This window comes from Schistocerca serialis, chromosome 7 (genome assembly GCF_023864345.2).
Source record: "Schistocerca serialis cubense isolate TAMUIC-IGC-003099 chromosome 7, iqSchSeri2.2, whole genome shotgun sequence".
Lineage (NCBI taxonomy): Eukaryota > Metazoa > Arthropoda > Insecta > Orthoptera > Acrididae > Schistocerca > Schistocerca serialis.
The window spans coordinates 171,141,100-171,158,306 of NC_064644.1; the positions used below are offsets into that span (position 1 = coordinate 171,141,100).

The 17,207-nt window shown below is 39.9% G+C and overlaps 1 protein-coding gene across 2 annotated transcripts in view; it reads right to left on the reverse strand.

Annotated features, from left to right (window-relative positions):
* The window catches only part of LOC126412761 (thymidine phosphorylase-like), a 406,501-nt gene that overhangs the window by 39,202 nt on the left and 350,092 nt on the right, over nt 1-17,207 (reverse strand). For both annotated transcript variants that reach the window (XM_050082513.1, XM_050082514.1), the window contains one exon: nt 11,151-11,313. In XM_050082513.1, coding sequence (XP_049938470.1) covers nt 11,151-11,313 — 163 coding nt within the window. The remainder of the gene's footprint in view (nt 1-11,150; nt 11,314-17,207) is intronic.

The window sequence follows — 17,207 nt, forward strand, 5'->3', positions numbered from 1 at the left end:
ACACTCCACACAATGTTCATAAATTAGCCATAATACACACATCAAAACAAATTTTGCATCACCTCAATTCCGAGAGTTCTGGAACCTGTACAGAAAATTGGAATAGAGATCAACATAAACATCATTTTCGCCATTTTTATTGTTTATGAAAACCACACATTGCATGTTGTACCACCATGCTGCGAGACCTTCAGAGGTGGTGGTCCAGATTGCTGTACATGCCGGTACTTCTAATACCCAGTAGCAAATCCTCTTGTATTGATGTATCCTGTATTTGTCGTGTCATACTATCCACAAGTTCATAAAAGCACTGTTGGTCCTGTCTGTCCCACTCCTCTATGGTGATCCAGTGTAGATCCCTCAGAGTGGGTGGTGGGTCACATTGTCCATAAACAGCCCTTTTCACAGGCATGTTCGATAGGGTTCATATCTGGACAACATGCTGACCACTCTAGTCAAACAATGTCACTATCCTGAAGGAAGTCATTCACAAGATGTGCACGATGGGGTGAGAATTGTAATCCATGAAGATATGGTTGCACTATTGATCGAAGGGTGGCATTCACATATCGTACAGCCATTACGGTGCCTTCCATGACCACCAGTGGTATATGTTGGCCCCACATAATGCCACCCTAAAGCAGCAGGGGACTTCCACCTTTCTGCACTCACTGGACAGTGTGTCTAAGGCGTTCAGCCTGACCAGGTTGCCTCCAAAGACGTCTCCAACGATTGTCTGGTTGAAGGCATATGCAACACTCATTGGTGAAGAGAACATGATGCCAATCCTGAGAGATCCATTCAGCATGTTGTTGGGCCCATCTGTGCTACATTGCATGGTGCCATGGTTGCACAGATGGACCTCACCATGGACGTCGGGAGTGAAGTTGCACACCATTTGGCCTACTGCGCAAAGTTAAGAGTCTTAATATGACATCCAATGGCTGCATGAAAAGCATTATTCAACATGGTGGCATTGTTGTCAGGGTTCCTCCAAGCCATAATCTGTAGGTGTAAAATAGTCACCTATTCAGATCTCCAAACTGGAGCTACTCAAGAGAATGTTTCATCAGGAAAAAAAACTAACATTTTGCCAGTCAGAGATCTCTTTATGAGGCAGGTAAGTTAGAAAGCTATTGTTACAAGGCCATTTCAGTCAGTCATATGCACTATTGTCCTTCCAACTACTGAAAGGCTGCTGTCCCACTTTAGGAACTACACATTAATCTAGCTTCTCCACAGATGTACCCTGATCACAGTTGTATGTATGGTACAGCTATCTGTATCACTGAATGATGCAGGCCTCCCACCATGGTAAAGAGAATGGTTTGTGGGTAGGTCAGGATAGAGGGATGCCAGAACAAATCATCTGGTCTGTAACAGGAACCATCAGACTACAGTAACTAAACTCATAATTTTTCATATGCAACATCATGCTCTGAAATGACGGACGTCCCACCTGAGATCATTGGCACCCCTCGTAAAGTGGTGTTGTGTCACCTACTCAACCTTCACAAAATCCTAATCAATCCCTATGCCACTCCCAATCCCTAATGCTTTCCACAAGGATCGTACCCCTGTGGAAAACCCAGGTGTAAGACCCGGCCAATCCACCCACCTACCACCTCCTGTTCAAGTCCTTTCACAGGCTTATCCTACCCCATCAGAGGCCAGGCCCCCTCTATTATGATAGGATAGGTACTATGATAAGGGTAGATTGCTGCTGAATGGCAGAAAGGCACAAAGAATAGACTGTCACATGCTGTGCTTTTCGCCAAAGCCTTCTTCAGAAGGGAAATAAAACACACACAGCAACACAAATATGCACACCTCATGCACACATGGCAATAATTTTTGGCTGCTCCAGCCAGAATGCAATTGTATTGAACAGGAGAAACAATCTGGGAAGATGGAGGGATAGCAGGCTACAGTTGGTGGAAGAGATGTGAGCACTGCCTAGCAGTGCAGGGATTGGATGGTGGCAAGAAAAGACTGCCAGGTGAAGGTTAAATGGCCGGGGGAGATGGTGATGGGGAGGGGGGGGGGGAGAGGGAGAGGAAGCATGAGGAATGGAAAAAGAGAGGAGTGGAGAAGGGAAAAAGACCAGTGGTTGCATTGGCATGAAGCAGTGCACATTAAGGGCACAGGGACATGAATTGGAGGACGTGATACAACAGAGGGGGTGGAAACTGACGGGTGGAGGGTATGGAGATATTAGGTTATCATAGGTTGGGGCTAGGATGATTTAAGGAGCAGAGAATGTGTTGTAATGATAACTTCCATCTGAGCAGTTCGGAAAATCTGGTGGTGGAGGGGAGGAACCAATGGCCCAGTCTGTGAAGCAGCTTAAGTTCAGCTGCATGTTGTGCCACAGGGTGGTCCACCTCAATCTTGGCCACAGTTTGGCAGTGAACAACTGGCTGGTAGTCAAATCAATATACAAATCTATGCAATGACTGTGGTAAAGCTGATTTATGACACGCTGCTTTCACAGGTGGCTTGGCCCCTGATGGGGTGAGATGAATTATGGTTACACTCCACATATACAAAAAGGGCGACAGAGGAATGCCAGATAACTGTAGACCAATATCAGTTGTCCCTATACTGGCCAAAATTGTAGAGAGCTGCTCACACACACAGATTTACATGTATTTTGAGAGCACTAAATTACTTAATGACAGCCAGTTTGGATTTAGAACTAATCAGTCAACCATAAAAGCTATTGAAAGTCTGATAACTGAAATCCACAATCCTTTTGAAAGGAAACTGACCACCTGTGCAACACTAATATACTTAATCAAAGCATTTGATTCAGTATCACATGAGATAATTGTTAACAAATTAGAATATTATGGTATTGCAGACAAACCACTTAATTTGATTAAGTCGTACATAAATAACAGAAAACAGTTAGTGTAATGAAAATTAAGAGAGGAATTCCACAGGGCTCTGTCCTTGGACACTTCCTCTTTATTATCTATGCCAGGGGTACCCAACAACATTTTCTCGAGGACCCTCTCATTGAGGTACCTTGTCATATCACAGTATCAAGTAAATAAAAAAAGCCAAATTAAGAGTCTTTTTATATGTTTTCTATTTCATTATTGAAAAAATATTGAGCTGAAAACTTTTTCAGTTTAGCCATCATTGTTATTGTTAAATGTTTGATTATTGCTCAAAATCTTTGTCTTCAAATCTGGGTGTTTAGCATAACAAACTCCTTAAAAAATAAAAATTGAGTATGAACTGAAAATTACAGGAAAAAATTAAAACTGAGTGTATTGATCTTACACTTGAGATTGCATTGAGTAGACATGCGTGAAAAATAAGAAAACACTAATTTCATACAAGGTATTATTTATTTGGAAAAAAAATACAGTTACAACAGAATATTCAGTCTAGAACCACACGACCGCTACGGTCGCAGGTTCGAATCCTGCCTCAGGCATGGATGTGTGTGATGTCCTTAGGTTAGTTAGGTTTAAGTAGTTCTAAGTTCTAGGGGGCTGATGGCCTCAGAAGTTAAGTCCCATAGTGCTCAGAGCCATTTGAACCATTTTGAACAACAGTGTACTCCATCAGTATACAGTTAGGTTTAATTTTCAGTTCCTAATGAGATGAGTTCAATCTGACTTTTGAGTCCATTATTTCTGAAATATTAGGTTCCAAACTTGAAACTTTCACTCTGAAATCTGACCGCATGTCAAGCCGATTCCTATATTTGTTTCTCATGAAACACATGGAAGAAAATGCTTGCTCACACCGATACATGGTTGCAAATGGAAGGATGTTTTCCATTGCCTTATCTCCAAATATCTTGTAGTCCTTGCATGCTGATGCCCAGAAATCTGTAATTTTATCACCAATGAAGATGTTTATCATCGTACCACAGCTGGACAGATCCACAAGTTGATCTTGCTCTTCTTCAGTGTGGTCTTGGATTTTGTCTATTTCTTCACAGCTGAAGGGATTTTGAATCCATCTGTCATCAGGGTCAGGTTCAGGGAAATACTCTCTAAAAGTGGTGGCTAGACTGTGTAGATGCTTGGCTACAGTGATCTTGATCTGGTCAGGCAAACTCTCCTCTGATGACTCCAAGAATTGTTTTAAAGTAGAAAAGTTAGTGACTTGTTTTCTTTCCTTGACATTCAGATCTGACACTTTTTGACCATAGCACTTATCTTATCCTCAACTTTGAACATGTCTACATTTTTTCCTTTTAACTCAAGTTTAACACATTCAAGTGTTCAAACACATCAGCTAAGTACGCAACTTAGCAAAGCCAAGAGAAGTTAGTGAGAAAATCTGCATACTTTGTGTCAAGAAGCTAGACATGAAACTCATCTCTAAGTTCAAAAAATCTTGACATGATCCTACCTTGAGAAAGCCATTTTACTTCCATATGAATAAGAAGTTGCTCATGCTCATTGCTGATCTCTTTACACAATAAAGAAAATAATCTGGATTGCAGATGTCAAGTTTTAATGAAATTGATGATTTGAACTACTTCATTAAGTAGCTTTTGCAAAGGTTCAGGCAATCTTTTGGCTACTAAGGTTTCACGGTGAATACAACAGTGAGTCCATTCCACCTCAGGGGCCACTGCTTTGATACAAGCTAGAAGTCCAATTTTTTTGAGAGCCATTGACTTTGCTCCATCCATCATCAAGCCTACACTTTTTTTCCAGCTGACATCGTGTTCATTGAGATAATTATTTAATGCAGTAAAAATATCGTCTGCTGTTGTATACAGTAGTTCACATGAAAAAAGAAAATTTTCAACCACTTGGTCCTCCCATAAGAATCATGCAAAAACCAACATTATAGCTTTTTTTGATATGTCTGCGCTTTTATCCAATTGTATTGCGTACATGTCACTCATGTAATGTCTAGCCAGGAATGTTTCTTCGATGTTAACTGCCATATCAGTACTTCATCTTTGAACAGTATTATTTGAGAGTGGGACAGTTCCTATTACCTTAGTAGCTGCATCACCTAACATTCTTTTGCAAAGTATTACTGCTGATGGTAGTATAAGTTCCTCAGCAATTGTGTGGTTTTTCTCACATTTAGCAACAAGCTGAGCCACCTCGTAAGATGCAAGGGCTGCATTTTCATTTACATTTGCACCACAGTATTTGGTAATTGTTTTACGAGATGTTTGCAACTCTCCTAACTTATTTTTGAAAAAATCTAATGACTTACTTCTGTACTCTGGGTGCTTTGTTTGAAGATGGTGCCGGAGTTTTTCTGGTTTCATACATTCATTCGAAAGGCTTTCATAGCAAATTACACATTTAGGTTTAGGCTGTTGCTCAGGTCCAGTGAACGTAAAATGGATTTCCAAGTAATCAGAGTTATATTTTCTAATTTTTCCAGTAAGCTTAACATTGATCTTGGAAGGGTTAGGTTCAAGGGACACTGACAATTTAGGTTCAATGGACACTGACAACTTTGGTTTGAGAGTCACTGACTTACTTGCTAGAACATCAAATGCATAATCTTCCTCTTCATCTGTAGGCCTTTCTCGTTTTAACGAACCAGTTTTTAACCAACGGTCCATTTTTAACTACGCGAACTGTAGCTTCCACAAAAAACTATTTAACACAGAATATTGAATATGTAAACAACACAGTCTGTGAAAGCACTGCAAATAAATTAACAATGGCCAATTGTCATCAGAAATGCTTCTGTAAAGTAAGTGTCAGTTGTCAGCTACAAAGAGGCAATGCACACAGTCTAATGGCATACAGCAGAACTATTTGCCTCTATCTAATTCTAGTTTTGCGCTAGAGTGTGCTTGTATCAGTTGGCTCTAGGAAGACGCTAGACGCAGATTTAGCATTAGCTAAAGCTCTGCTCATGCAGGAAACGGCCAAAACAAAAAATCTGTTATCATACGAAATATATTTAATATATTTTTTATTCTAATAGCATCTTGCGAACCCATCCGGTATAGCTCGCGGACCACCTGTTGGGAACCACTAATCTATGTTAATGACTTCTCAAACTGTATAGCCTCAAAAATATTTTCTATGCCAATGATATGACCATGATCTCCACAGGTGAGAATATGCAAGAGGTGGTAAACAAAAATAATGAACTTTTTGAAAAACGTAGGGTGTGGTGTATTTTTAACCAGTTATGTATAAACAACACAAAAACAGAGGAAATTTATTTTAAACTGAAGTCACGGTAAGCAGAGAATCACATTGTGAAACTACTGGGACTAAAAATAGACCAAAGGCTCTCATGGCATGACCATATAAGCTATCCGACAGGCAAACATGCACGCGTAATACTCCTGCTGTATAAACTAAGATATTCTGTCAGTAAAAGTTTATTGATGCTTTGCTACTATACATTCTTTCAGTCACAGCTACAATACAGGATTCTGTTATGGGGTAATTCACCAGGCACAAACCATGTATTCAAATGGCAAAAAAAGCAATTAGATGTATACAAGGATTGGGTCCAAGAGAAACCTGTAAGGAGCACTTCAGTGTATTAAACATAATGACACTCCCAAGCCTCTATATGCATAACTGCTTAATATACGTAAAAAAAAATACAACAATTTACACAGAGAATGAATTTACATTTGCACAGCACTCGAAACAACTGCATGCTTGATATACCATATTCTAGACTGTCACTGACACACAGCAGTCACAAACACCTAAGTCTAAAGTTACATAGTAAACTGCCACAATATGTCAAAACCCTCACCCTCTTTAAATTTAAGGAGGTATTAGACACATGGCTCAAAAATAAAGCATACTAATCAATTGAAGAATATATTGGAAGCAATTTGGAAGGAATGTGTAAATAATGAAATAATATATGTATCATTAACTAAATGTGTAAAAGCGTATAATTAATTCTTGAATGTAAACTGTATAATGATTACTGCTGAAATTGTCTGATTAGTAAGAAGTTTATGTATTTATATGTATTTATGTATATGAAAATGATGATATGAGCAACATGTACAAATTACTAACTACTAAAAAGATGTATCGATATGTGTGCATAATGTAAAATGTAAAAATCAGTAACAACTATACTTTTATGAAATATGTAAATTGTATTTTGACAAGGCCAAATGCATGGTAAACATGCTGAATGGCTAATAAATAAACATATGAAACATATGATGAAGCCTCTAACAGGACCCGAGTAGGAAGTGCTGGGTGCATGGATTGGGCAGGTCATGCACCTGGGTCTTCCACAGGGGTATGAATCAAATGCCAAGGAGTTGGGGTTGGGAATGGCATGTGGATGGACTAGGATGTTGTGGAGGGCAGGTCGTGACACAATAGCACTTTAGGAGTTATGGGAAGGATTTTGGGTAAGATATCCTTCATTTCAGGGTATGATGATACATAATCAAAGTCCTGACAAAGGATATGGTTCAGTGGTTCCAGTCCGGGGAGGTAATGGGTGACAAAGGGGGGCTCCTTTGCAGCTGTTTCACAGAATGCTAAAGGTCTCACAAAGACACTATAAACAGACCCGGTCTGTAAACAGATTTCTTGTGCCACCCCAATCCTTGCACAGCCACAAAGAACCAGCTACAAAGGAGCAGCCCCTTTGTCACCCCTTGCCACCTCTGACTAGCACCACTGAGCTACATCCTTCATCAGGGCTTTGAAAATGTACAATCATCCCCTTAAATGAGGAACATCCTACTCAGGATCATTCTCACCCCTCCTAAAGGGATGTCCCATCACCCACCCAACACCCATAACATGCTAATCCATTCCTAGGCCATCCCCAGTCCCAACCACTTGCCACTGGGATCATATGCCTGTGGGACACCAATATGCAAGACCCACCCAGCACTTCCATCCTGATCCTGTCTCAGGCTTATCATACCCTGTCAGAGACTGGGCCACCTGTGAAAGCAGCCATGTTTTACAAGGGCTATTCATAAAATAAGACGTGATTGGGCATAAAATGGAAACTACAGCAAGGCTCCAATGTAGCTTTGCATGGATGTGTTGTGCAGTCCTCTAGTATGCCCGTAAATTGTGTCATGTCTCTCTTTTCAGTTCTGAGCACACAGTGAACACGTAAAGATGCCTAGAACAACAGTGTCTCCCACCATGTATGAGGGCCTGGTGAGAGATTTTGCCTGAAGTGATGCAGCCAACATAAAACAAATTTCTTGCATTTTCTTGTTCATGACAGTTCTCAGGCTCACTCTGCAGGGGCAATGAAGGTGCTCCTGCAACGTTTTTGATGGGGAGTGTTTGATCACCCACAATACAGCCCGTAGTTGGCTCCCTCTGTTTCTCATCTTTTTTCATCTCTTCTCACATGAGCTACTGGTTCTTAAAACAACATTTTGGCACAGACAATGAGCTGTAGACAAGTGTAGAGAATTGGTGGAAAACACAGGTGGCTGCCTTCCATGATGAGGGTAATGGAAAGTTGGAGTGGCAACTATGGTGAGAAGTAGCTGGAAGGTACAGCTAACTGCTGCAAATGAAACATTTTTTATTTTTGTAGTGATTTCCAGTTTGTGACTAATTGGATCTCACTTTGTGAATAGCCCCTCAGCTCTGCTGCAATCATTGCACAGCTTTATATTGGTATGACTATCAACCAACTGCTCACTAGGAGTGCGGCAAAGAGCAAAGTGGATCACCCTGTGGCACAATGTGCAACCTGAAAGTAACATGCTAGATTACAATGGCTGCTTCTCAACCCCTGCCATCTGTATTCTCCCCATCAACACCAGGTTTTCTGAATATCACAGATAGGAATTATCATTACACTGCATTCTCTCCTCCTGAAGCTATCGCTGCTTGAACCTATGGTAATCTACTGTCCCTACACTCTCCACTCAAGAGCTTCTGCCCCCTCTGTTATATCACCTTCTCCCACTTCATGTTCCCTCACCCTCATTATGTAGTGCTCTCTGCTAACACATCCTTCAGTCTTTACTCCTTCTCTTTTCCACTCCCTATTTCCTTCCCACCCCCCCCCCCCCCCCCCCAACCCCACCCCACCCCCAACTCCCCCAACACCTCCCCTCCCACCACCATCTAGTCTGTGCGTGCCCCACCAGGCAGCACTCACTTGTCTCCCCCACTCATACCCTATTATCCCTCCTGCTTCTTTTCCCCACTCCAGATTGCTGATTCTATTCAATTCAGTTGCATCATTCCGGCTGTTGTAGCTCGAGATAGCACTCGTGTGTGCATGGGGGGTGCCTGCATGTGTGAATGTGTGTTTGTTTCCTTCCCTTTCTGAAGGAGGCTTTGGCCAAAAGCTTAGTGCACAGCAGAAATTTTCATTGAACCTGTCTACAACTTAACATGTCATTTTTATGATGAGTAGCAATCTATCCTTTTTGTAATATTGTTCATTTTCCAACTCAGGATTTCCATTGTTTGTTTATATCTTACATTATTCACAGTTTAACTGAGTACCAGTGACTTAATGAAAGAATAAATTTGTCTGCCTCTGTGTGTTAACTCATTTAGCATTCTTGTAGTTTATTGCATTGTTAATACAATACCCTTTGTTTAATTCCCATCAAAATTTAAAAATAGAAGCTTTCAGGTTCCATAGTTTTACTTGTCATGATTAGTTAGAAATTTAATTAGGTTTGGTGTGGACAATAATAGTGAAGTGTTCTGCAAAGCAGATAATTCTTTGGTATATCATCACACACATACTCTTAAAAATAATTTTAAAAAATAATAAAAAATAAAGAACCACATATGAATTATACAAATGAGACAGAAATCAGTAGACATCATGTACTTGTACAAACAAAGCAGTTATTCAGCTTGGAATTGATTGATAGAGTTGTTGGATGTTCTGCTGAGAGATATTGTGCCAAATTCTGTCCAGTCAATGAGCTAGATCGTCAAAACCCTGAGCTGGTTTGAGGGCCTTGCCCATAATGCTCTAATGTTCTCAATTGGGGAGAGATATGGAGACCTTTCTGATAAAGGTAGGGTTTGTCAAGCACGAAGACAAGCAGTAGACTCTCTCACCATGTGTGTGTGTGTGTGTGTGTGTGTGTGTGTGTGTGTGTGTGTGTGTGTGTGTGGGTGGGTGGGTGGGTGGGGGTGTGGGGGGGGGGGGGGTAGTGGGGGCATCATCTTACTTAATCTTACTTAATTGTAAGCTCAGGATGGCTTGCCATGAAAGACAACAAAACAGGGTGGAGAATATGATCAATGTACTACTGTGCTTTAAGGGTGCTATAGATGACCACCAAAGGCATTCTGCTATGAAATGAAATTACAACCCAGACCACCACTCCCGGATGTCAGGCCATATGGCGGCAACAGTCAGGTTAGTATTCCCATCACTGTCTGATGCATCTCCAGACAAGTCTCCACTGGTCATAAAGACTTAGTTCAAAGTGGGACTCATCACTACAGCCAATGAGGTTCCACATCGAAGACGTGTCTGCATACATTCTGGACAGTGATGGGATACCAACCTGACTGTCACCTGCCATATGGCCCAACAACCAGGAGTGATGGTCTGGGGTGCCATTTCTTTTGATATCACGACCCTTTTGGTAGTCATCCATGGCATTCTCACAGAACAGTGATATTCTACACCCATCCTGGGCTTACATTTCAGCAAGGTAATATCTTCCTGCACATGGTGAGAGTTTGTATTGCTTGTCTCCATGTTTTCCAAATCTTACCTTGGCCAGTAAGTGCTCCAGATCTCTCCCCAATTGGGAATGTTTCAAGCATTATGGGCAGCGCCCTCTAATCAGCATGGGATTTTGATGATGCAGTATGCCAGCTGGACAGAATTTGTCATGATGTACCTCAGGAGGGCATCCAGCAATTCTTTCAACCAATACCAAGCCAAATAACACGTTTCATAAGGGCCAGAGGTGGACCAATGCATTATTGAGTTGCTCAATTTATGAAGATCTTTCTTTTGAATAAATCATCCAATTTTTCTGAAATTGTAATAATTTGTTTGTACGTGGACATCACATCTACCAATTCCCATCCCATTCAGATAATTCCTCTATGGTGCATCATTTCTATTTGTATTCTTGAAGTGTATAAATATTAGTTTTCAAAGTGACTTACAGTATCACTTTGGCTTATTAAATATATTATATTTATGTTTAGATTCATTTAGAAACTGTCCCTTACCAAGAGTTGTGACAAGATCATTTAAGTCTGAGGGTCCATTCCCCTTAAGGCAGTCAATGGCCTCAGCAACTTCTAGTCCATTACCAACTGCCTTTCCAATAGGAGTATCCATTTTTGACAGTACAACTCGACACTTTACTCCTAGGCCATCAGCAACCTCAATCTGAAAAGGATAACACACAATATCATCAAAAACTGAACATAGATACTACGTGTTTAGTTATTCAAAATGAATGACACCTACTTTGTCACCCAAATAACCCTCAGCAGACTGTCAGACATTTATAGCAATATTGTTCTTAAAGGAAACAGAAAGGGAATCACGGTGTCTCCATGTTGTAGTGATACTACATGATTGCAGAAACCATACTGTAATTTCTACTTATTGAAAAAGTGTGCTTCCAATAACTTTCCAGTTGATAATAATATTACTCTAAAATTTTAATTACAGTTATTGTCACATTTGTATTTACAGTGATAACTGATTGGTCATACTCTGAATATCTTCAGATATATTGAGACAAGTAAAAGACATGCTAAGTTTGATCTTACATAACTAATCAGAAACATGCATAGTGATATTATTGTGAAATTCATGAGATGAATGTAATCTAATAGTACTATCAAAGGTAAGCACAAGGAAAACAAGGAATGGAATAGCTATTTTTTACTAATTGTTTTAAGGATTGTGCCAGTTATAGTTCAAAGATGATACAAAAGACAATGTGACAAATAAGGATGGAAGAGGAAAGGTAGAGAATGATGCAGTTAAAGAATTGAAAGAAGGGAAAAAAGAGAAAGTGGGAGGGAGGGAGTAGAAGGAAGGGGTTGTACTTTTTGGAGGGGAATATGTAAAAAAATGAGAAATTGCTAACAAACGCTACACAGGATTTGGATATACGGGACGGAATGGAGATTATATAAATTGAGGTTAAATTCTGAGGGTGGTGGGATGCAAGAAGGATATTTTAGAATACAGTTTGCCATCTCTGGAATTCAGCGAAAGTAGTACTGCATGGGAAGATTCAAAGGGCTCCTGTAGTATAGCATGCAGCAATGTCACATGAGACACATGGTGGTGTTAAGCATGCTAGCCAAATTGATATGGAACATCCAGAAAGCAGATAGTTCCTTTTTGTCCTTTCATGCATCATACCAGTTAAGTGGATGTCATCTCTACATAGATACCTGTGCAGTGAATTTTAATCTGTCTTTAAAGTCATACAAAGGTGACACTGTAATAGGTGGCAGTGGGTGGGTGCTTGAGGCTTGTTTTACATTGATAACACTTGTGGGGGTAGGAACTGGGCGTATTAGTCTGTGAATGTCCACACACACACACACACACACACACACACACACACACACACACACAATCATAGAAGCAATGAGAAATCCACTAACAAATGAAAATGCATGAAAGGTAATTAATTGTAAAGCCATAGTTACAAGGGTAAATAAAATATTTGTTTCTTTACAGTAGTTCAATGGCTTATTTTATTAATTAGTTGAGCCAATAGGTAGTGTTATCACAAAAACTAATGTCAGTTCATCAAAAGTAGAAGATATAAATTGCTATGGTTCATTAGTTTAATTGAATAAATTTACTTGCTCTGGGGTTTCGTCCACTTTCATATTATATATAGTGAAGATCTTTAAATTATCAGGCAGTACAAATGTATATGATATATACTGCTCATTAGAACAGAAAATATGACGACTGTGTTAGTTAGTAGCTGACATATTGCATAAATGAAAAAAATACTTGAGGGATATGTTCTAAAAGGGCTAAAAAGTCTGACATTACTGCACTTTATGAGCAGGGAGATTTTTCTCTCCATTAATCTTTATACCAATCCCTTTAGCTCCAGTTGATTACTGAAGTCTTGCTATAAATAATGAAGCACAATATAGCAACAGGTAAAACTTTTCATCTACTACTTCCATAGAATCTAAAACTAAATGCTTTCTTCAAGTCTGTATGGATTTTTCTGCAATGCACATAGAACATTTGATTATGCAGAACATGCTCCATTTCTAAACAAACTATATTTTTATGACATTAGAGAAACCATACAACTCCTAGTCCTATTATAAGTAGGTTGTGTGTGCTGAAAATAAAGGTACAGTACCAAACTGAGCTGTTTGATCTAAATATACCATATTTTATGGACTATAAGGCACACTATTTTCTTTGGAAAATTGCCTCTAAATTAATGTAAATCTTATACTGGAAATAAATATTAAAATGTCCAGAATTTGATTTAAAATACTTACCAGACTTGAAAAATTGCCATATATTCGATGTCTCAGGAAACCTTTCACTATCTTGCAACAATGGATTCAACTGGTAGCAGCACTGCACTGATGTGATGAACATTAGTTGTGGGGATACACAAGCTTGCTAATACTGTGTCCCTCCCACCGTGCCATCACAAACCCAGAACATTGTCTAGCCTATGATGTGTCATTGCACTCTACAATGCCAGTGAACTTGAATTGAAAGTGATTTGTGTTACTGGTAACAGTATCATATTTTCGTTAGTAGCTGGTTTCGTAATGGAAAAGTATGAGGTATTCATATGGTGCAGGCTATCAATTGAAAGTAATAGCACATGCTGAAGAATATGGAAACAGAGTAGCTGAGTGGCATTTTGGCCCTGCACTAAAAGAAAAAACCATTTGCTATTGGCAGGCTAGTAAAGAAGAGCTGAAAAAAATGAGGAAGACTGAATGAGCAAATAGAGGACTGAATTCAAAATGGCGAAAACTAGAAGATGATACATGAAACGGATTCTAGGACACTATCAAAATGGCTTTCGAACTGATACAAAAATGATGCACATAAATGCTCGTAAGCTAGGACTAGAGTGGAACTTAAGAGACTTTAAAACGTTTGTGAAGTGTCATAGACTTAGCATGCAAACCAAAACCAAAATATCTCAGAAAATTCCACAAGAGAATGAAGACAAAATATTATCTTTACATTATTTTATTATTCAACATCAAAAGAAAATTAGTGTGGAACTAAATAAAACCATGAATATAGATGAAACTCCTCTGACATTTGATGTGCCGAGTAACAGAACTGTTGCCATGAAAGCTGCCAAAACTGTAACTACAAAAACATGTGGACATAAAAAAATGTACTACACTGTTACCCTTTCATGTTGTGAAGATAGTACTAAACTTAATCCAATGGCCAATTTTCAAGCACAAAACAATGGCAAAACCTTTCGAAATACCACCATGGATTGTTATTCACACACATGACAAGGACTGGATGGCAGATGTTGGTATGAAATTATAGATTAACAGAGTGTGGAAGAGAAGGAGAGGTACTTTATTGAAGTATAGGTCTCTGTTGTGCTAGTTCAGCTTGATAGTCATTTTAAAGATTACGTGAAAGTGAAATTGAGATAGGGAAATACTGAGTTTACTATTATTCGAGGAGGACTTACTTCACAATTACAACCTTTTGATGCCTTGATAAATAAGCTATTTAAAGTGTGTATGAGAGGAATGGAATAAATGGATGATGGATGACACCCAATGTAAATTCATGCCGAAGGATGCAGGCTTTCTCTGCGAATTTCATATATGAAGTCTTCACGGGTTGTCAGCTGAGTAGCATCGTCATCTCATAGCAATGTTTCGATGGAATGCGTCTCCATCATCTTCAGGCAAAGTGTCAGGATATCATCTGTTGTGGGCTTATATCTCTGCTGGACTGCTCTCCACTTCCCGCAGCCGGCCAATCACGCACCCGCGGAATTGCCCGATGCGCCTGGATCGGCTGGTGGTGGTGGTGGTGCGAGGGGGGGGGGGGGGGGGGGGGGACGTGCATGGGGTTCAAGTCCCGGCGTCCGTCTCTGTCTGCTCCATCTACGGCCCTTGTCTCAAGGTTTTTCAAAAATTTTGAAGCAATCTCTACAGCTCATTTTAATTTGAAAATCTGCTGTCTTCATTGTGATGATGGGTGAGAGTATATATTGAATGAGCTTAAAACTTTTTGTGAAGATTTGAGCATTCACTTTGAGTTCACAATATGATACATGCCACTGGGGTTTCACATGAAATGCATTAATCTAATATTTGTCCTTAACCAACCCCCAGGCAACAGTGGCTACCATCTCAGCACAGCCTGGGAGCCTGCAATCAGGAATGCCAGACTTCTGACTTCCTTTCTTGAAAATATGCACAGTAAAAATGAGTAAAGTAATCAATAGATGCTAAAATGTTGCTTTTATTATCATACGAACTTGGGGAGTGACTGGTCCATTTACTATGAATAATTTCAATTGGTCTAGTTGCGTTTCCTCTTCATGTTTTGTGGGCTGCAGTGTCTGTTTCCATTCAGTACATGTGTAGCACATCTTGTCTCCTCTGCAGAAAGTACAGGACCAGTCATTACTCACCCACTTGATTGTGAGTGGCATTTCAATGGTAGATCTACACATCCTGTATAGGGTGGACAGGGACCATGGAGGACTCAGGGTGCTGTACTGATCCACCTAACCAACAAGTTTGAGGTGCTGTCTTTCACTGAAACTGAGCCAGTGGGACTCACATCACCTGCTTTGGGGAGACCTGTTTTGTCTAGTGTCAGGAGTACACAAACACAAAAGGGTAGGGATCTATTACTCATTGACACTCCAAACATTTGGTGGGTGAAGGTACCCTTTAGAGAAAAGGCAACAAGGGACAGGAAAGGGCAGCAGATGCACTCAGCGTGTATGCCTGGGGGCCTCATTCAACATGTTGAAGAAGCTATTCCAGCAGTCATTTAGGTAATAGGGCGAAACCAACTGCAGATTGTGGCACATGTTGGAACAAATGATGCCTATCATCAGGGCTCCGAGGTCAATCTTGGGTCATTCCAGCAACTGGCAGAAAGGCTGCGAAGACCAGCCTTGCACATGGAGTTTCCATGAAGCTGACAATCTGCAGTATTGTCCCCAGTACTGATTGTGGACCTTTGGTTCTGAGTTGAGTGGAATGACTGAACCAGAGATCTTGAAGGTTCTGTAACAAGCTAAGCTGTGACTTCCTGGATTTGCACCATAGGGTTGAGAACTGTAGGGTCCCCCTAAATGAGTCAGGTGTGGACTACACATCAGAGGTTGCTAATCAGGCAGCTGATTTTTTTGGATTAGGCAACTCTTCATCTAATCCAGATAATGACAGCTGTAGGAAACCTAGAAGTATCAGTATAATATCGAAAGAAATGCCTCCCACACGCTAGAGTATTTAAATCCTAAAGGTAAATTGTCGAAGGATTTGCAACAAAGTGCCAGAATTTGAAATGCTCATGAAAAACAGCAAAGCTCACATAATACTAGGTACATAAAGCTGGTTGAAACCTTAAATTGATAACAGTGAGATTTTTAGGGAACATTTAAGTGTATATTGAAAGGATAGACAAATGGGGAATGGAGGTGGTGTATATGTCACAGTAGAAAAGAAACTCAAATCCACTGAGGTAGAAACTGAAGCTGCATGTGATATTGTTTGGACAAGATTCAGTATCAGGGTAGGCATAAAATGATAAGTGAATACTTCTATCGTCCACCAGACTCATCCCCTTCTGTAACCAAAAACTTTAAAGAAAATCTCAGTTCATTTGTATGTAAGTTCCCCAATCATAATGTAAACACAACTGGAGACTTTAATCATCCAACAACTAATTGGAAAAATTAGTTTTGTTAGTGATGGACATGGTAAGACATCCTGTGAAACTTTAATAAATGCCTTCTCTGAACACTACCTTGAACAGATAGTTAGGAACCCCACTCATGATGGAAATATATTGGATCTAATAGTAACTAATAGACACGACCTCTTTGAGGTTGACCACTTCGATACTGATATCAGTGACCATGATGCTGTTGTGACAACAATGATTAACAAAGTACAAAGGGCAACTAAAACAAACAAACAACGATATATGTATTTAGTGAATTAGATAAAAAATCAGTAGTGTCACATCTCAATGAGGAATTTGAAACTTTCAGTACAGGGCAGGAGTATGTTGAGGAACTCTGGCTCAAGAGCAAA